This window comes from Podarcis muralis, chromosome 3 (genome assembly GCF_964188315.1).
Source record: "Podarcis muralis chromosome 3, rPodMur119.hap1.1, whole genome shotgun sequence".
In the NCBI taxonomy this organism is placed as follows: domain Eukaryota; kingdom Metazoa; phylum Chordata; class Lepidosauria; order Squamata; family Lacertidae; genus Podarcis; species Podarcis muralis.
Window position 1 is genome coordinate 114461762 of NC_135657.1, and position 21080 is coordinate 114482841.

The 21080-nt window shown below is 43.8% G+C and overlaps 1 protein-coding gene across 2 annotated transcripts in view; it reads left to right on the forward strand.

Moving 5' to 3' along the window:
* Positions 1 to 1001: 1001 nt before the first annotated feature.
* Positions 1002 to 21080, forward strand: part of PPP3R1 (protein phosphatase 3 regulatory subunit B, alpha) — a 41324-nt gene continuing 21245 nt past the window's right edge. Inside the window, exons 1-2 of one of the 2 annotated variants that reach the window (XM_028722051.2) lie at positions 1002 to 1398; positions 15884 to 15952. In XM_028722051.2, the coding sequence (XP_028577884.1) occupies positions 1396 to 1398; positions 15884 to 15952 (72 nt within the window). In that variant the 5' untranslated portion in view covers positions 1002 to 1395. The remainder of the gene's footprint in view (positions 1399 to 15883; positions 15953 to 21080) is intronic. The other variant, XM_028722052.2, reaches the window with a different exon arrangement.

A 21080-nucleotide genomic window follows, 5' to 3' on the forward strand; every position in this document is an offset into this window, starting at 1 on the left:
GAAAGTTGACAGCTATGAATCTGCTGTGGGTGCTTTAGTTGAGACTCCCCCATTCAGGGGCATACCTATGGGTTGTCCAGGTTGGTGCGGGCCCAGGGAGGCGCAAAAAATGGTCTCTCCACTTTGGCTTGGAGAGGAGGAGGAGGAGTCCCTGGCGGAGCATGAAAGGCGACGAAGAGAAGTCACCGGCACAGCCTGGAAGGTGGTGAAGAGCAGTCCCTGGCAGAGCGTGAAACACAAAGAAAAACAGAATTTTTGGGAGGTGATGCTACACAGCTCCCTGCCAAGGGTGCGAGACACCCTAGGGACACTCCTGCCTGCATTGCAGGGGGCTGGACTGCATCACCCTCGGGGTCCCTTCCAACTTTCACGGCCTTATGGATTCTAATGCTGGTTTACAGGCCACGCCATGCCTGTTTTGGCGTGTTGTTTCTGACAGACGCCCCTATTCCCTCAGGGGCGTTTAATGGCGCAGAGAAGCACCAGAAGCCTGTTTACATCTGCACCTGCCCTCCAGGGGCAAGGCCGTTTAGCTCCAGGCACACCAATTCAGCGGGGTGGCGGCTGCCCTCTCCAGCGCAGCGGCCATTGGGATTTTTATTTTTTGTGATTTTTGTGATTTTTATTTTTGTGTGTGTTTGTGGGGGGAGCTTTTAATTTCAAGACTTATCCTCACGCGGTGAAACCAGAGCACGAGCTGGGGCTAATAATATTTTATTTATATCCCGCCCTGCCCAGCCGAAGCCGGGCTGAGAGCGGCTAACAGCACCTCTCGCTTGCCCCATTTCCAACGCCCCTCACAGCAAAAGCCGCCATTTTACAGCTTCACTCTTCTCCCCCTTCTAACACCTCCCCCCCCACGGCGCGGGTGACGTCACGCGCACGTCCGTCCTCCCTCCCTCCCACGTATGCAAATGAAGCCCGTGGTTGAAGCGGCGGCGGCGGCGGCGTAGTTGCCCGGATGTTGGAAGCTCCTCCCCTTTGCTGTCGACCGTTCGTGCTTCGGTTCCCCTGTCTCTCTCTCTCTCTCTCTCTCTCTCTCTCTCTCTCCCTCCCTATCTCTATCTTTCTCTCTCTCTCTTTCCTCCTCCTCCTCCTCCTCCCCCTCCCCTTCCGCGAGGCTGCGGGTCAGCGCGAGCCCACTGCGGCGAAACCGTCGTCGGCAACCACCACAGTAATAATAATAATAAAAAGGAGGGGCGGCGGCGGCGGCGGCTCTTGAGGCAGCGCTTGCGAAGGGACCGAGGAGCGTGAGGGAAAAGAGGCGGAGGAGGAGGAGGAGGAAGGAGAAGAGGAGAGGAGGAGGAGGAAGACGACGACGAGGAGGAGGAGGAGAAGAAGGCCGGCACTCGGCGGTGGATTCGGCTGCGGGGAGGCTCTCGACGACCCGCCACCATGGTAAGGACCTTCGCCGGCCGCCGCCGCCCCCCGCCACCTGCAGGCCCTGAGGGGAGCCCGTTGTCAACCGACCGCGGAGGGGGGAGGGGAAGGGAGCGAAGGCGGCGGCGGCGGCGAGGAGCTCTTCCTCTCCCCCCCCCCGCCGCGAAAGGAAGGAAATGAAGCGCCCCCCCCGTCCCCGGTGTGTGTGTGTGTGTGTGTGTGTGTGTGTGTGCGCGTATATATATATATATATATATATATATATATATATATATGAGAGAAGAGGCGTAATCCGCTCTCTCGCTTCCTCCATGTCAGGCCTTCTCTGAGCCCCCCCCCCCTTCTGGCAGAAGGCTCACCCGCCCCCTCACCCACCCGCCAGAAGCCCCCGTATTTCCCCACCGGCTTAGCGACCTCCTTTCCGCATCTCATCGAGAGGCGCCTTCGGTGTCGTCCCCCCCAAAAAAAAACAACACCCCACCCCGACACCGCACCCCAAACCCTCCCCGCAAAAGGGAAAAAACGACACCCCCGCACGCAAAAAAAACAACCAGGACCTCGTGTGTGTGTGTTTCTCTCCTATCTCTCTCCCTCTCCCCCCCCCCCCCTTTACTAACAGTGGCTTTCCTGCTTTTCCGGTCGTTGCCTTCACCCAGCAGTGACCTCTCTTTCCCTGCAGTGCCCCACCCCTGGCAAAGAATTCGTCTCCTCAATATGTGCTGTATTGCTTTAACCTCCCCCCCCCCTCCCCACGCACACACTTTTCACGCGTTCGTTTTCTCCCCTCCCCTCCTGCGATTGCTTTCTTGAAAGCGCCCCTCTTTTCTCTTCCGAACTCCTCCTCATCTCCCTGTAAAAGGAAAAAAATCCTGCACATTTTCTTCATCCCACGCAGCTCCTCTTGCGTATTCGCATTGCTTGCTTCGCAGTAGCAGCGGCAACCCCCCCCTCCTCTGCAACCTTTTCTACCTTGTATAGCTAGCTGTCACCTACTAGGCGCCCTTTCTTCTTTCTTCCCACCTCACATGTGTGTATATATGCCTGTATGTATGGTCACACAGCCATAGGAAATCTGGCACACGGCATAGCATGATCCTGCCTCTGTGCCCCGAATAACAGCCACGGTTATGGGTGCTTGGTGAAAACAGATGGCGGGACTCTGTATTTCACCCACAAGCATGCTTTGAAGCAACTGGAAGAATTTGCTTTTGTTTTAAGTGTGCGTGTCTCTTTTTAATCACTCCAACTGGTAGTGAAGAGGGTGGTTAATGGGTAACTAGTTTCAGGTGGTTAGCTATGCTAGTCCGTTGCAGCAAAAATGGTTATTGCAGCATCTCGTAGATTTACATATTTACTATGGCATAAGCTTTCATGGACTAGAGGCCACTTCATCAGATGTGGCTGCAATCCTGTGCATGTTTAGTTGGGGATAAGTCCCGTAGAGCACAGTGAGACTTGCTTCTGAAAAAGATTGCTTTTATAAATCAGTATTAAATCATCTTGACTATGTGTATATTCAGCTTTATGCTATACATGCCTGCTTGTTAGTATCACTGTGTTCCATGAAATTTACAGCCAGGTAAATGTGTCTAGGATCTTGCCTAGGATCCTGCCTTTCTCAGTAGCTGTCTTAACTGTTTTGCCCTGTAGCATTCACAGACTTCACAATATTCCTTTATCCAGTTTTAACTCCATTACTCTGCCTGAACTTCCACATAGTGAAAACTCCTGGATTTGTGTTGTGCTGTAATGAAATGTGTTCATAATTTTTCGTTTCCTGGTCAGATTTATATTAATTTCTTCTTGCAGTTGCCTCTACCTGTCATATTGCTTTCCCTTTACTGTCCACAAGCAACCATAGAGAAAGGTCATTCTAATTTCATTTGAAGCCTTGAATCCATCTCCAAAATAATTACTAAGGTGTCATATTATTCAGTTGCCTTTCAAGCATAACCTGCACAGCAATTTTTATTACACTTTTTATGTAGCCTTCATTAATCTAGACCACACTTTACCTCAGTATCCTCATTATAATTGTCCCAACACCATAATTTCCTCATACAGTATACACCACCACAAAAAATAATCCCCATTCCCTGATCTTTCTCAGTGGTCCCTGAACTATACAGATAAACCCCCTCTTTACTAACCTTCTGCTAGGTGCTAATAAACAGGCATGTTCTCACCATTTAATACATTAGCCACCCTTTCTTCACCATAGGAATGTGTCCTCCACTTGTACACATCCTCTTTCTACAAACAAATTTTTATTTTATTTTTTAAAATTGTGACTTAAATTTTTCCAGGGGTCTTGTGCACCAAAACATAAAGGCAGGATTTTAAAAATTAATCTTTTTCTAGTGTGCTAGTTGGGGTTTTTTGTGCTTTTTTTCTGTGGTACAGCATTGTTTGATCTTCATATTTGAACTGAGATGCTACAGTGCACATAGCCTTTGCACAAAGCATGCCTGATAATATGTATTTCAGATTAATTAAGTAATGTTAACTCCAGAATATAGGAGTTGATACGTCCATGACCATTCAGGTTTCAGTGGATAAGAAAAATGAGGTAGAAAGGAACTGCCTACCTAAAAATCATGGCGATCAAAATTTGCTGTTCACTGCTATAAAATTAATCTAGTAATACTACTGCTGTAGTATTTTATGTCAACACTAGGGGTGTCTCCTGCTTGCTGCCAGTGCCAAGAATCAACGCCCTTTTCTACAAACATTTGTTAGCTTAAATTATCTATTGCCTTTTCTTTTGTAACAAAATATTTTTTTGGGGGGGGGTTAGACTTGGAAAACATTTATGCCATAGCTTGATTTTTGTAATATGTCAGTTGCTTAAAATCTTTCTTATTTGTAACGTGTGTACTATATCTTCAAGGCTGAAATGGTTGTATATTATGAATTAGAAATGTGTGTCAGAAAAACGCAGTATTAAGGTTAACTGTTTTAAAAAGTGACTTAAAATGTGAGCCATTTGTGAGCCATTCAAAATAGTTGCAAGCTACACTCTTTAACAAGGTTCAGCAACATGTACTATTTTTTATTACCTAAACAAACAAACAAAAACCCAAGGCTTCAATCCTCAGTATGTATGCTTGAAAGTGTTTGCAATAAGTGATTTCAACTAAGTGGTACTCATAATAGATCCATTGACATCAATAGACATGTTACTTTAATACATTGATTTCAGTAGGTCTACTTTGAGTATGGCTAATTTTGGATACCATCCAATTAAAGTTAATCAGATTTTGTTGTTAGTAAACCTGGTTTGGATAGGTTGTTAAAAAGAACTCCTTAAGAATAAATAGTTTTGAGGGGTTTCATTATAACAGTTGCATTTCATCTTCAAGTAAACTCAGAGCAGTTCATAATCATTTTAAGAATATTCTGGTGTGCAGATTTCTCTATGTTATGAAATCTGCATCATTATGTTACAAGATTGTTTTGGAATGTTAATTGCTATTCATAGTTAGCTAAGTTTCAGGTATTTCTAGACAAGTAGTGATAAATCTGGTTAAGAGATGAATAGATGAAGCCTTTAGTTTTCATGGGGTCTACCAGAAGAATTCCACTTTTAAATCCTGATTGTTGCCTGTTAGATTATTCAAGCATATGAGTCTTAATCCAGGGATTAAGCACACCCAGGAGTTGTGCATGCCCAACAGGTTTTTGGTCTTAAAACAGCAGACTTCCTTGCCCTATCGCAAACTTATTGTCCCTTGAAAAGTGCTGCACTACATTTATACATAATTTTATTTGTATGCTGACTTTTCAGAGTTGAAACCTGCTCAAGGCAGTTTACAACATGTAAAAATTACATAATTGCAAACATAAAAATAAGTAATAATAAGCAATAAATAAAACAGCAAAAAGTATACAACCAAATTGAACAATTTCCACCTAAATAATAAGAACAAAAATAAAGACCCCAAAATTTTTACCAATAGAATTCTCTAAATAATATCCCAGCTCAAGAGTCTGTTTAGCTGCTTCTGCAACTAGAGTGAGGTGGAAAAAGACCTACAAGGCAGGGAGCAGATCTTCAGATCTCACAGCCATGATGATACAAAAATTACAAAGCATTTTCTTTATATATTTTGTAGGCGTATATACTGTACACTTGCTAATTTTGGGCCTCTATGCACTTTTGCTGCATTCATTTTTTATTTGTAGAGAAAATGTGCATTTATTATGCAATCTTCTCTTACTAAGTTTCTGTTGCTAGGATACCATATGTTACCATCGTTCAGGTTGCAATATTTTGTATTTCGCCAAACTTTTGTCTGAGATTAAAATCTGTGACCGAGATTATGACTCCCATATTCATGTGCTGGATGTGGAGGGGATTCTCTCCAAGGACTGTGAACAAGAACATCTCCCTGCAGAGGACTTGTCTCGACAGGCATTTCCCAGCCTGAGCCTCACCAAAATGTCCCCGGGACCAAGATGAGAGTGACTCTGAGGCCCACAACACATTGCTCAGGATGGACAGTCAGGCCCACAAGATGGCTGCTGAATTTATTGAAACTGACACTGACTTCCTCAGGCCTTGCCAAAGCTTTGACTTGGCTGAGAACAGGAACTCCGTCTTCCTTCTGGAAGGTAGAGAGGAGGCATAGTCAATCCTGTGCAATGCTTTCCCCACAGGTCAATCAAAGACCCTGTTCTGTAGTAGCCTCTATAGTATAATCAGTTCGTCCTCAGTATTTGAGATTGTGGCCTGCATCCACCTTCTTTGAAGAGAGCATTGACTATGAACCCTTGACCAGAGTAGAGTTTAGAAGTAATGTAATACCAATTAAATAAGGCTTAGTCCTTGATAGTACTAAATAGCCTCAGAGTTCATGGTTTGGAGGAGGAGAGTACTCCTAGAAAACCACCACTACCAGTCAGAGTGGACAATAATGAGCTAGATTGACCAAGAGTGACTCATAAGATAGCTTTTTGTGCTTCTCCTTGATAGCAGACTTTGCTAGTGCATTGTGTGGCTGGAGTGTTGCCTTCTGGATCTTTTGTGCGATGTCACCAACAACGAGGGACAAGCTCTTCCCTTGTTCCCCTTCTCTGGAGCTTTTGAATTCCATCTTTTAATCAAGCAAGCAATACTCAAGAGACTCTGTACAGTACTGCTTCATTTCAGTATGGATAATTTTAAGCACCTAACTTTTAGAGCAAGCATCCTGGAGAGGGAAGTGGTGGAGATAATGTGCTGTGAAGCTACTACAGGCACACATCCACACCCTGGCCCTGCAATACAGAGATGTTTTCGGAGAAGAAGAAGAAAATATTGAAGGGGATTGTGAACTTCCACGTTTGGATTAACCACAGTTTAGTGTTGCATCTGACCCTAAACTACTGTATTTTTTCTTGTATAAGACAATGTTTTTTGCTAAAAAAAAATTATCAAAAATTCAGGGTTGTCTCATGCATGGATGGTGAATGCACAGGTGTCTTCTTTTTTTTAAAAAAACTACTTACCTTCCCACGGCTGCTGTGAAAAAGCTGCTGGGACTGCCATCCCTTTCACTTACCACTTCTGCCAACCAGGCGCTGGTGGGGGTTGCTAAGCTGGGCTTTGAATATTTAATAAAATATCAAAGTATTTCTGTTTGACATTTAGAATACTGATTTCTTAATTTGGGGTTCAAAAAAATAGAGGTCACCTTATACATGTGGGCATCTTATACACATAAAAATATGGTAGCTAATGTTGATTGTAGTTAGTCAAAACCAGCCAGCTTTGTAAATTGTGGTTTGTTTTTCCTACCCAGCGTTAAGCATTATTTGCAGTTTATCCTTATTCAAACATTATCATAAATAACAATAATAAATAATAAACAACAAATTTATTTACCCCACCTTTTCCCCTGATGGGACTCAAGGCGGCTTACTGGTTAAAGCAAAAACTGCTTAAAACATAGCAAAATCAATAATAAAAATGCAATTAAACAAAATCATTAAAATACAATTAAGCATCACAACAATTTGAGTTTAGTAAAAATGAAATCAAACAATTCAGAGCTTCTCATGGCTACACCAGAGGAGAAAACAAACTGTGCAAGAGCCAGAGTCCTACTGCAGTTTGTCCTCATTTACCCTGAAGCACCACATTAGTCCATGTGTGCAATTAAGCACAAAATATGTGTAAAGTAAAACCTTGCACAAATTTACTGGCATATGCCAGTTGTCAGCTTATTTAGCCCCCCCCCCCCAATGTTATTACTTCATATTTTAATCAATATATTTCTAATCAAGAAGCTTCCAAGAAATATTAATTGGACAGCTGTAAGGGCAGTTCAAATACCTTTAGATAAAGAAATACAGTGGTACCTCAGGTTACATATGCTTCAGGTTACAGACTCTGCTAACCCAGAAATAATACCTTGGGTTAACTTTGCTTCAGGATGAGAACAGAAATTGTGTGGCGGCAGCGCAGCAGCAGCAGGAAGCCCCATTAGATAAAGTGGTGCTTCAGGTTAAGAACGGACCTCTGGAACGAATAAAGTATGTAACCAGAGGTACCACTGTAATTAAGAACAGGAGAATAAGCTGTATCTTTCATAGTGTTTCCTATGGCCTATCATTTTGAATTTCAGTTTATCAGTAAACGTTAAAAACCTCAAAGATGCATATCTTTTAGAATGTGAGCAACGTGGGATTAGTGTTTCTAAGCTGAGTTGTTGTTTGGATCAGATGTACATGCATAAATAACTTTAATAGGGGTATATGTTCACTTTTCTGTTACTTCCCTTGTTGGCAGATTTGCAAGTAAGTAATCAGTACTGACCGGCTTTTGAAATTCCTCCATTTCAAGTATGCCGCGAGGCATCGTGGATTGAATTAAATCAAGGCAATTTAAATCAACAGGGGGAAAATGCCAATTTAAATAAGTGATTTTAATCATGTTTCCTGTTGATTACTTCATATATTTCCTAAACAGTGGTGCAAATTGAATATTAAGCCATACTAATTTACAGTTAAATAGGGTATTACTTATATTGTTTCTTTCACCAGAGTCTTGTGTGTCACACTATATATATTTTGCAGGTTTTCCTCCCCCCCCCCTTTTTTTTTTTTACAATAGAAGGAATGGGCAGAAACAAGTGTGTGAATAGACTTCTGTTTGCACAACAGGAATTCACTTCTTCTCCCCAAAATCTGTTAGAGTAGATGTTTAGGGTTTACAGAGGACTGTGGGAGAGACGGGGGACTGCAAAGTTCCATTGAGCAAACAGAAGTCTGTTAAGCTCACTTGTAGACAGTGTTGTATGCAACCCAGTGTCTTTAATATATTTATTTTATAAAACTTTCTTAACACGAGTAGCCTTGACAGTTTGAAAGATGGGAAGTATGGGAATATAGGAACCTGAATCCTGGATGATGCTACATTCTTTTCAATATTTTTCATTTCTGCTTCACTTTGCCTTAGCCTAGCCTCATAAAAAGAGATAAAATGCCCATGACTGATAGTTCTTTGGCAGACAGGTTCATTTCATCTGGTGGAAATGAAATTCTTACGTTTAGTAAGTACGAGCATAAATATGCATATCTGAGAAATTGACAGACTGATTCAGCTTTTGCACACAAAAGCTTTCTGTGTAAGAGGCTAACATGCTTTTATAGATATGATTTGATAATTAAACAAATTATTATTTAAGATAAACTTGGTATTTATTTTTTATAAACTGATTTTTTATATAGAGAAAGTCTTGCTTCTTGTTCAATTTGTTTTGACGCAACAAGGGGATTTCTGGACAGGCAAAAGAAACCTAAAATCCATTTGGACTCTTGGAAGTAGTTTCATGCTTTTTTGGATCCGGATCTGTGTTCTATACTCTGTGTATAACTTTTTACTAATAGTCAGCAGTAGTAATTGTATATATGAACGAGCTGTTATTGTTCCTTAATTCTGACTGCATGTGATTATTCATAAATCTTATCCAAAGTCATTTTTGACAGTTTTTATAATACTAGAGGTTTACTACTAGTGACACTTAGGTTTGGGGGAAAATAAATGCTCAATAAAGTTCCCTAGTTAGTCAGTGGGCATCAATTTTAACTGCTATGGCTTCATGGAACACTGTTTCATGAACAAAGGCATAATAGGTGTGTAGCAAGTTATCACTAGTAATCTCTCTGGTTTTTCCAAGGTCTGGTTAACTAGTGACCAGAGGTAGATCAGATTTTGCTTCCTTTCTTCTCCCTTCTATATGATTTAGGTTTTCTTAATTGTCTGCTGAAGTGTATAGGTAAAGGGACCCCTGACCATTAGGTCCAGTCGTGGATGAATCTGGGGTTGCGGCGCTTATCTTGCTTTATTGGCTGAGGGAGCCGGCGTACAGCTTCCAGGTCATGTGGCCAGCATGGCGAACCAGAGCAGCACACGGAAAAACTGTTTACGCTCTCACTGGAGTGGTACCTATTTATCTATTTGTGCTTTCAAACTGCTAGGTTGGCAGGGCTGAAGTGAATACTGTACTGCTAAATAGGTCCATTTCTGCGCTGTACCTTTTCCTTTGGCATGCTGTTATCTGGATAGTGCACCTGAGTTGGATAGCTCTTGTGGAACAGAGATGACATTTGGATGATTCCAATTTATAAGCAAATATTTGTGCTCATTGCTTCCAATTTAATATTAGAGACACAACATCAGTAGCAAACCTACTACTTTATAGCAGTGTTAGTGGTCCCCTGATTTACCTACATGTTCATATATATATATATATATATATGCAGGTTTTGGTGTCCTCGGGACACCAACAGAGCTCTGTTCCAGTAACAAGAAGCCGAAAACACCAGCCTGAAGATGACGAGTGAGACCTCGTCGAAACGTCGCCTAGACACCCCAACTTTTACACGGGAAGACACCCGAGGACACCAAAACCTGCATTCCTGTACCCGTGAAAATCTACGAAAGCAAATATATATATATATATATACACAGAAGATTTTTTTAAAAAAAATTAGCCATTCCCCCCACATGACATCCAAAGCAATTTTAATAAAGAACAAGCACTACAGATCCTGAAGAGAAAATACTGTTGCTACATAACTTTAGTCTTTTGACTGGAAATGCTCGGAATCTATACTCTTCTTTATAGAAAATTATAAATTCTGCTTATGGCTGTGGTTTTGAAAGGGCACTTATTTCTCATCAAGTATTAAGTTAACAGTATAAGAGTTGAAAATGCTAATGTTCCTGTCCTTTTTTTTATAATGTGACTGTTTTGCCTTAAAAGGTTTCATATATTGGTAATCAACTTTTCATAATGCCTTTGCCCTGGAGATTGTTTTGTGTTTGTCTTAATTCCAGTTAAGATAAACCAAAGTTGGCCTTGGATTTTGGTTTCCATTTTCTATGCTATCAACTTTAAAATTTAGGTGAAGTGCTTCTTTGTTATTTGATAATAAGGAATCAAACTTGCGCTGATCTGTTGCAAATCATCTGGTGACCTTCAGATAGATTCCAACCCAACTTCTGCCCTTTAGAAGATGAATTGAGCTATGGCAATATCACAGTCCAAGCTGGTTTTTTAATAATAAAGGTAAGGTAAAGGTACCCCTGCCCGTACGGGCCAGTCATGTCCGACTCTGGGGTTGCGCGCCCAACTCGCTTAAGAGGCCGGGGGCCAGCGCTGTCCGAAGACACTTCCGGGTCACGTGGCCAGCGTGACAAGCTGCATCTGGCGAGCCAGCACAGCACACGGAAACGCCATTTACCTTCCCGCTAGTAAGCGGTCCCTATTTATCTACTTGCACCCGGGGGTGCTTTCGAACTGCTAGGTTGGCAGGTGCTGGGACCGAGCAACGGGAGCGCACCCCGCCGCGGGGATTCAAACCGCCGACCTTTCAATCGGCAAGTCCTAGGCACTGAGGTTTTACCCACAGCGCCACCCGCTACTTTTTAAATGTCTGTAGAGATGGTTAAGGCATTTTCCTCTCAACTACTAAGCAAATGAAATATTCCAGGTGTGTCTGCTCTATAAAAGTGGAGTTATTATATATTCTTTTTAGAGTTCATGTATAGGACCCAAAATTATGCTGCAGGCAGTGATGGGTTGTTGTTTCTTTAGTTTAGTACAAGTATTTTCTTTAATTGCTTGATTTCCAACATACTAGTATGCATCTGTGTTTTGTACTTTTTGATGTAACATCTGTAAAGGTAAGATATGCTTCTCTCTGCTATAATATGTGTGGACCTGACATGTTTTGGATCAAATCCTTATCATTCTCATGAAAAGCAAAGGATATTTTAGGGAATAAATCTCATTTCAAGTGACTGGAGTATATTCCTTTCGTCTAAGAGTCAGGCTGTATCTTTAAAGAGAAATTAGCATATGCATTTTTTATACAAACGTGTGTCATGGAGCTGTGCTGATGCCTCACAATGCCCCTGCAACTGACACACACTACTTAGCATTCTGTGTCTCAGCTGATGGTGGCTCTCTCCCATTTCCTCTGAATGCTACAAGATCTGTATTTCTATTAAAAAAAGGTAAAGGTACCCCTGCCCGTATGGGCCAGTCTTGACAGACTCTAGGGTTGTGCGCCCATCTCACTCAAGAGGCCGGGGGCCAGCGCTGTCCGGAGACACTTCCGGGTCACGTGGCCAGCGTGACATCGCTGCTCTGGCGAGCCAGCGCAGCACACGGAAACGCCGTTTACCTTCCCGCTAGTAAGCGGTCCCTATTTATCTACTTGCACTCGGAGGTGCTTTTGAACTGCTAGGTTGGCAGGCGCTGGGACCGAGCAACGGGAGCTCACCCCGCTGCGGGGATTCGAACCGCCGACCTTTCGATCGGCAAGCCCTAGGCGCTGAGGCTTTTACCCACAGCGCCACCCGCGTCCCCGTATTTCTATTACTCTGAACCATAAAACTTAATAGACTCTCACAGCCTATCTGACCTCTGGTTCCTTTTAGACCAAAGAAGAGAATCTCTGGCTCTGCTGGTGGTGTTGGACTACAGTGGTACCCCGCAAGACGAACGCCTAGCAAGACGGAAAACCCGCTAGACGAAAGGGTTTTCCGTTTGCGAGTTGCTTCGCAAGACGGTTTTCCCTATGGGCTTGCTTCGCAAGACGAAAGCCCATAGGGAAATCTCCGGGACAGCGGGGAAGCGCAGCGTGTCTTCCCCACTGTCCTCGGACCTCCTCCCGCCGCCCGCCATCGGAACGAAGCTCTGATGCCGGGCGGGGGGGGGGGCGGGAACGCGTTCTCCCGCCGCCCGCCATCAGAACGAAGCTCCGATGCCGGGCGGGGGGGCGGGAACGCGTTCTCCCGCCGCCCGCCATCAGAACGAAGCTCCGATGCCGGGCGGGGGGGCGGGAACGCGTTCTCCCGCCGCCCGCCATCAGAACGAAGCTCCGATGCCGGGCGGGGGGCGGGGACGCGTTCTCCCGCCGCCCGCCATCGGAACGAAGCTCCGATGCCGGGCGGGGGGGCGGGGACGCGTTCTGCCGCCGCCCGCCATCGGAACGAAGCTCCGATGCCGGACGGGGGGGCGGGAACGCGTTCTCCCGCCGCCCGCCATCGGAACGAAGCTCCGATGCCGGGCGGGGGGGCGGGGACACCTCCTCCCGCCGCCCGCCATCGGAACGAAGCTCCGATGCCGGGCGGGGGGGGGGCGGGGACACCTTCTCCCGCCGCCCGGCTTCGGATGGCTTTCCTGAAGACTTGGGGTGGGAGGAGGGTTTTCCTTCCCACCGCCAACATTCAGAATGCTGTTCTTAATGTTGGCGGTGGGGAGGAAAAACCCTCCTCCCACGCAAGCCCCGGGAACAGAGGGAAAGCGCTGCGCGCCTTCCCCTCTGTTCCCGTACCTGTCCTGAAGGCTTGCGGTGGGGAGAAAAGCCCTTCTCCGCACCGCCAGCCTGGCAAGCGGTTTCCCTAGGAACGCATTAATTGATTTTCAATGAATTCCTATGGGAAACCGTGCTTCGCAAGACGAAAAACTCGCAAGAAGAATAAACTTGCGGAACGAATTAATTTCGTCTTGCGAGGCACCACTGTACATGTTCTATTACTCCTCTCCTCTTCTGGCTGCAGCTATTGAGAGTTGAGGTTCTGATAATATCTGGAAGACCACAGATTCTTAACTCCTAATTTAGACCCCCAACCCACTTGGTGAAAGTGAGATCTGACCATAGAAAACTATGGAGAAATCCAGGAATTCAGTGTAATTATGAGAGGACAGCAGAGTCTTCCCACCCCACATTACCATACAGAAAGTAGCAGCAAACACAGACTGTCTCTGGCTTTCACTGTGAACCTGACAGTTCCCCCACTAGACTATTAGATAAGTTGTTTTCTTAACTCCAGTCCCTCAGCCTTGAAAACCTACAGATGATTGCTGCACTGTTTTGGAGAAACTCAAACATTATCTGTCTTTTTAATTTTCCATTCTGATAGCCATTCAGTCACCCACGTCTGCTACTAGAGCAGTGGTAGGGAACCTCTGGCCTGCAGGTTTAATTTTGTCAGGCAGGGGTCCTAATTTGGCCTGTGAGGCTGTTTTCCCCAAATCTGACCATTTGCCCCACACCTTACATGATACACTTCCAGTTGGTCCTTGGCAAGTTAGAATTGCAATGCATTTCCAATTGGTCCTTGGCACGCTGGAATTCTTGTAAGTGCCAGCTAGCTGCCGATGGGTCAATCTGTTCCCTGCCACTGATGCCCCTACCAGATTTATTGTCTATGCTCATGCAGCAACAAATTCAAAAGCACGATACTGTTATAAATTCCCATGGCATCTTAGCCACTATGTATCAATAATAATGATGTTCCTAATGATGTTACCTATGTATGAAAGCTGCCAATCAATACATGACCTATTGATTATTTGCTCATAGCGTTGTTGGAGCTACTTAGATCTGGACAAATCTGTGGGAAGGGTTTGGCTAAACACCTATAATGGTAATTTGAGATGCTTCACAGCTGTTTTGAACTAGCATGCACACAGATATGTTGCAGCATTCAGTGGGCACAGAATACTGGCTGTTGTGGTCAAGGGGAAGAGGAATGGAGTGAAGCAACTTAAACCCTAAACAGAATCACTCTACACTGCAACATTTTGTTACAGGACCCTACTTGTTTTTGTCTAATTAGGCTACTAATGGACAGAGTTGGTTTTGGAAGGAATCCCCTTGTGTGGTTACATTTTAAAGTGTTGTGCAGCTTAGCATTTTTTCCTCCATTTCTGCAACTTTCCACAATTCAGGCAATCATTTTGTTAAATACATTATAACTTTGGAATTTATTTATTCCTGAAGGAAACAGATTGGGTCTCTGGGTGCCCTTCCATGCATATAGCTAGTCCTTCAGTGAAAGGAAGAGCGTGTGATCCAATGGAAGCTTCCACTTAGATGAAGATTGGCTCCTCCATTCTATATCATACTACCTTTTTTAATCTGTGACACTATCTCACATGCTGTTCCTATGAGTCCCCAAAACCTTGGGAGCAGATTTTTTGGAGGATTCAAGTTGCTACATGAGGGAAGGGAAATGTGTGAAAATTACTTTTCTTCTGGTTATGTGTTGGAAGCACCCTTTCTGTTGCTGTGGATGGAAATTATTTCCTACCTTTGAAGAGCTTCTTAAGTTTCACCTGACTATGTTGTGTATATTGAGTGTTCCTGCCTCTCTGGTGCTTCTCTTCTGGTCACATGTGATCTTTTAAGGCAGTTGTTGTCCACAGTAGGCATGCATATAGCTGCTTGTAGCAAGCTCTGAAATAGGCATGCATATTGAAAAGTGCAACACTCTTAAGAAAACTGAGCTACATATTTGCCAGCAATTGTAGCAGATTTCAGAACTGAGTGGGATTAAGGCAGGCTCAATTTGTAAAAGAGGGTCTTTCTGTTTGCATTAATATTGATGGTCATTTCTCCAATGCAAAGGATTAATTTTAAATAGAGGCTGATTTAGAAAACAATGATGTCATTCTATCCCTGTTCTAAGGGGCATGACTTTATAATATTTCTAAAAATGCACAGGCTGGTCATTACTGCTCTATGGTGAAGAAAAGCTACTCTGTCATGCTTAGAGGCACATATCTTTTATGGCTAAGTTTTGACTCTAAATACAGGATTTGGAACTGAGCCCTCCAACCTTCCAGTTATTATGTGAATGATATAAGTAATTATTTCAAAATAATCACATTAACTAGCACAGGGCAACTACTTCCATTATAAGCAAGTGTTTAAGTCATGGAGTAGTATTTCTAAAGGTCTAGTAAATTGTGACATATTTGCTAGCCTACATGGAAAGGTAACTGTGATCTGATGAAGTATCCCTTAAGAAAGCTCATGCCACAGTAAATTATTAGTTAGTCTATATAATGGAAGGCCGGGTTTTTAAATCAAAGTAGTGGCGAATGGAAAACGGATCTGTATAAAAGGTTGGGGGAAAGACACTTTCTAAATGAACACATGGCTCATATTTTATATAGAGGAAAAGAAGTGTAAAATCTCTATTATGTTACATCTGCAGCAGCAACGCCAGGCAGGTCCAACACCAGTACCAGGCAGGTCCGGCACCAGCAAGCAGCCGCACCATTCTGTGAGTTTAATAGAATCAGAAGTAGCATATTCCTTTTAATTTACTACTATCATGTTTGTCCTTTCAAGAGTCCTATGAGGAGGTAGACTATTATTTCCATTTTTCAAACAGAACTGCTGCTAAGGGTCACATTTATAGGGAGTCTGTAGCTGAGATGGGACTTTATCTTCTAGATTAAAGTCGAGGCCTCTGTTCATTGACTCTCAAATTAGACCAACCTGAATAAAACTGGAATGAGGAATTAATACCAAACTGAAGTATACTTGAAGAGGAAAATAGATGTTGAGTGTGGATTTTTTCATATGGAACTGAATTTTAAAGCTGAGCAGGTTCGAGGCTACAGACCATGCTCACGGAGTGAAGTAACCTCAGATATGACATAATTTCATTAGCTTTTTCATATTTTTGAAGATTGAAATTTGGTCTTGCATTTATGTCTTAACTGTTTAAAACTGATCATTATGAAAGACAAAAAGTCAGGAAATTTTAGCTGCTAAGAGTACAGGGTAATGTCTAGATGGGAGCAAAGTTCAAAAATCTAGAAAAGCACAACTCCAAAAGTGTAGTTAACTTACTTTATATTTGATGCATGAGCACTGATCCAGGAATTCCAAGCCTTAGCCACGTTTTAATAGATTCAGAGCCTGGCGTGCTCTGGTCCATGGGGTCACGAAGAGTCGGACACGACTAAACGACTAAACAACAACAATAGATTCAAAACTGAAGAACCTAACAAGACATCACATGCATTAGAGTTTTCAGTGGGAGTTAAAATACTACATGATCCTTTTGCATCAAAGCAAATGCATTTTGTACCTTAAAGCCTTTTTTATTTTTGTAGAGCAATATTCTACCAAATTTTATGTCAATGTTTGGAGTTTAAATGTACTTTTTCTTGCCCTTTAGTGGCAGAAGACACTTGGTGTTATGGATATCTTTTGTTACTACCCTTTAGAATCTGTTTTATTTATTGGTTAAATTTCCAACCTACCCTTCCTCCCAAAGGAGCCTAGGGCAGCAATTTTCCTTGTTTTCACAGTTTGGGCTAGCTTTATAAGCACTATTGTTTTAGTTTTTAAGTCTGTAAGTAATACTAAATTAATTAAATACATGTCTGTAGTTAGTTATATGTTACTTGCCTTCTGACGGCTTACAGAAGAGCAGCAGCTCATTGCAGTTTCTGTACTAGGCACAGGGGAGGAATGAAGTGCTTCATGCCTTCTCCACCAGCCTGTTCATTTGCCATGCACTTGCCTGTGGTTGTCAGGATAGTGCCTAAATACAAGGCTGTTTCAAAAACACTTAGAAATACTGATAAATTATGTTAATTTACCTATCTGATTAAAAAAAATAATAATCGTGGAGTGTGGACCTCCAGCTTGAGCTCATTTCTCTTTAATTTGGTGTACCTTGCTCATTATGTTACTTACTCTTCTTTAAGAAACACCAGAGCAGCTTATATCCAACGGTGTTCCATCCAGGCACTTCAGTTTTGTTAAACAAAAATAAAGATGAATAGGAGAGTGGTAGGTTTTCTCCTGTTTACAGAGGTTTCTAGGTGGGCTTCAGAGATGATTCTGGCAGTGTTTGAAATTAACAAGGCGCCAGGTGCTTTTGCACCTGACTATTGGCCACTTGCAACCAAGTGAAGATGCCTGGGTGATAGCATGGCACCTGACATCTCCGTCATCTGGAGATTCATGCCTGGGGATCATTGGATCTTGACACACACTGATACCCCATCCTGTAGAATTCTATCAGTTATATTTTACATGCACAATCAGAATGAATTTCAGGAACCAAAATGCTTTTTCTGTGCTCCTGAGTAGGAGCAGTGAAAAATGTTATAGTTGATTGTTGTAGTTTGCCTTCACTTACCCCACCACACTGCCCTGCTCACACTTGTGAAGAATATTCCTTTAGAGCCATCTTGCCCCCAAATGGCAAGTATACATTCTGTTTTGGCGACTGCAACCTTAGTTTAAGAAGCCATTTGGCGCCTGGCTTATATATGAGTTTCTAACACTGGTTTCTAGGCTTTGTTGGAACCGCCATATCCCATAGCTCTACCACACATTTATTTAATCACATTACACCCTACCATTCCGCCAAGGAGCTTATATTAGCAAACGTGTGGTTATCCTATATTACCCTCAAAATCTGTTTGAGGCAGGTTATCTGAAAGAGAATAGCCTGGTTTGCATACAACACTCAGTGCAATCCTAACCATGTCTACTCAAAGTAGGTCCTATTGAATTCAGTGGGGCTTACTCTCAAGTAAGTGGAGTTAGGATTGCAGCTTAAGTAAAGGTTTATTAAACTACAGTGCTGCCCCGCAAGACGAATGCCTCGCAAGACGGAAAACCCGCTAGACGAAAGGGTTTTCCGTTTTGGAGGTGCTTCGCAAAACGAATTTCCTATGGGCTTGCTTCGCAAGACAAAAATGTCTTGCGAGTTCCTGCAGGGTTCCCCCCCCCAAGCCGCTAAGCCGCTTATCAGCTGATCTGCTAAACCGCTTAACGGCTGGTCCGCTAAGCCGCTTATCAGCTGATCCGCTAAGCAGCTAATAGCGCTAATCCGCTAAACCGCTAATGGGCTTGCTTCGCAAGACGAAAAAACCGCAAGACGAAGAGACTCGCGGAATGGATTCTTTTCGTCTTGCGAGGCACCACTGTACTGTGTGTTTAATCATTTGATTTTTTTCCTAGTGGCTTAACTAGGTTTGCTTACTGTCAAAAAACTTATTTGAACTCACTGTTTGTTGATTTAAAAACCTTGGTTTATTTTAACTACTGCTTGGCATTATGTGCAAAGCACTGTTCCTTTCTTAACTGTAGATTGTTTGGCCACCCATCCAGGATGCTCATTAAGGCACAAGGCTAGAGCACCTGGAAGACAATAACAAAAAGCATGCACGAAGCAAGCTGCAGTTTCTTTGGTCATTTATGAGTTAACTTGTGGTTAACCATGGCTTAGTGTTGCATGAACCTATCGTTTTCTGATTTAGAACCATGAGATAGTTTTGATGCAAGTACATCTTATTCCTTTGCTAATCAGAGCACTCTTGAAAATTGAAAATTTATGGGTAGATTGAAGAAAGCAGAGAAGGCTTTTTCTCCTTTTTAATTCTGATTTTGTTTTATGGGGTAAAAACCACTTCACAGCCTGAAATGTATTATTAAAAACATGTATGTGGTGATGGATGTATTCATGCATATTCACACAGGTTTGGAAGAATATACTTTTGGGGGGACAGTGCACTCACCTTTCCCCAGAAAATATGGAGAGTGCTAGGATAGACAGTTATCATTAGTATTGTATTGTTGATTTTTCAGTGCTAGTAGAACTACAGAGTCACTCTAGTTGAAAGAACTGCTACTAGGTTTTGGGAGGGGAGAAGTTAGCACTTGCATAGGACCACAGGAGAGGGTCCTGGTGTGCACTGGTGAAGGAAGAGGGGTGCGGGGGGAGTGCACTGCCCCCCCGGCAGCGTTATCACGGTGGGGTGCCATCATGGCTGCCCCCCACTCGCACTGGGCACCATGCCCCTGCAGGCGGCGCGCCCCTGGGATGCGCACCCACCACGCCCCCGCCTGCTCTCTGCCCACCCACCTCCGGTGCCAGAGCATGAAGCTCTGCCACTGCTGGTTTGTTTGCATTCATGGTGGCTAAATCCCTAGAGGTGTGTGATCCTAGTGGGCTTGGGGGTGGAGATCCACAATCTGTCAGAAGAAATCACTGTCTCCAACCCCTCAGATATGGCTGCCCAAGCATTGCAGGCCAAGCAGCTGCCTCTGGTACTTCCCCTGGTTGCACAAGAGCCATCTCCTGAGGAGGTAGCTGGGAGTCTCTCAGATGCTGAACTGGCCCTTAAAAAGGTAAAGGTACCCCTGCCTGTACGGGCCAGTCTTGACAGACTCTAGGGTTGTGCGCTCATCTCACTCTAGAGGCCAGGAGCCAGTGCTGTCCGCAGACACTTCCGGGTCACGTGGCCAGCGTGACGAAGCTGCTCTGGCGAGCCAGCGCAGCACACGGAAACGCCGTTTACCTTCCCGCTAGTAAGCGGTCCCTATTTATCTACTTGCACCCGGGGGTGCTTTCGAACTGCTAGGTTGGCAGGCGCTGGGACCGAGCAACGGGAGCGCACCCTGCCGCGGGGATTCGAACCGCCGACCATGCGATCGGCAAGTCCTAGGCGCTGAGGTTTAACCCACAGTGCCACCCGCGTCCCTGGTCCTTACCCCTTATCCTGAGCTGGTCCTTACCCCCTTATCCATTGCCTAGAACACAGAATCTCTGGCATGTTCAAACCTAACCCAGTAGAAGGACTGCTTGTCCAGTCTAGGAACTCACCTGTTTGCTGTGCTTGCACCACTCTTCAAAGGGGATGTGTAGCTTGTTGGTTCAACATCTTAGCTCATGCTTAGCCATGCCTTTTGGCTCTCTTATACCCACTGACTCTTGTAACCTGTGACTTGCCTTATGTACCAGTCTGGTCTGAAAAGAAAAACCTTCAGCAAAACTGCAGTTGTGAGTTTCAGTTCTTTTTCAGTCAGGGGGAGCTAGGACACTCTGTTACCCTGATGCTGTGGTTTTAAGCATACTGTGCTACACATAGCTGATCAGAGAAGTGAAGCATTGCCCATGTGGGTCTGGTCAGAGATAACCATGTGAAAAAAGCTTATAGAATATTAGAATTTTCACCCATGTTACTGAACTTGGCTCAACTCAAAAAGGATACATTCTTAATGCTAGTATATGAATTGGTTCCTCTTACCTTTGTCGCCCAGTGATGAGAGAAAGCACAGGTAAGCACCTCCATTTTAAATATAGGAGCATGCTGAATGCACGCTTTCTGGCTTCCTTTTCTGACCTAATCACTTTCTTGTCCAAAGGCTGCAGTAAGTGGCAGCTTTGTGGAAGCCTTCATTTTCTGTTACCAGAGCCTGCTATTAGAATATTTATCAATCTTGCTTAGTGCAAAAGATGGTGACTGTAAGCTCATGTTTTGGGGGAAGAACATTGTTGTAGTTGAAATCAGCTTAACTAGGTATTCAGCTAGTCACATGGTGAATTTGGAGGATTTGTTAGGATAAAAAAAAGTTAGTAAGCATCTTATACACAAGAA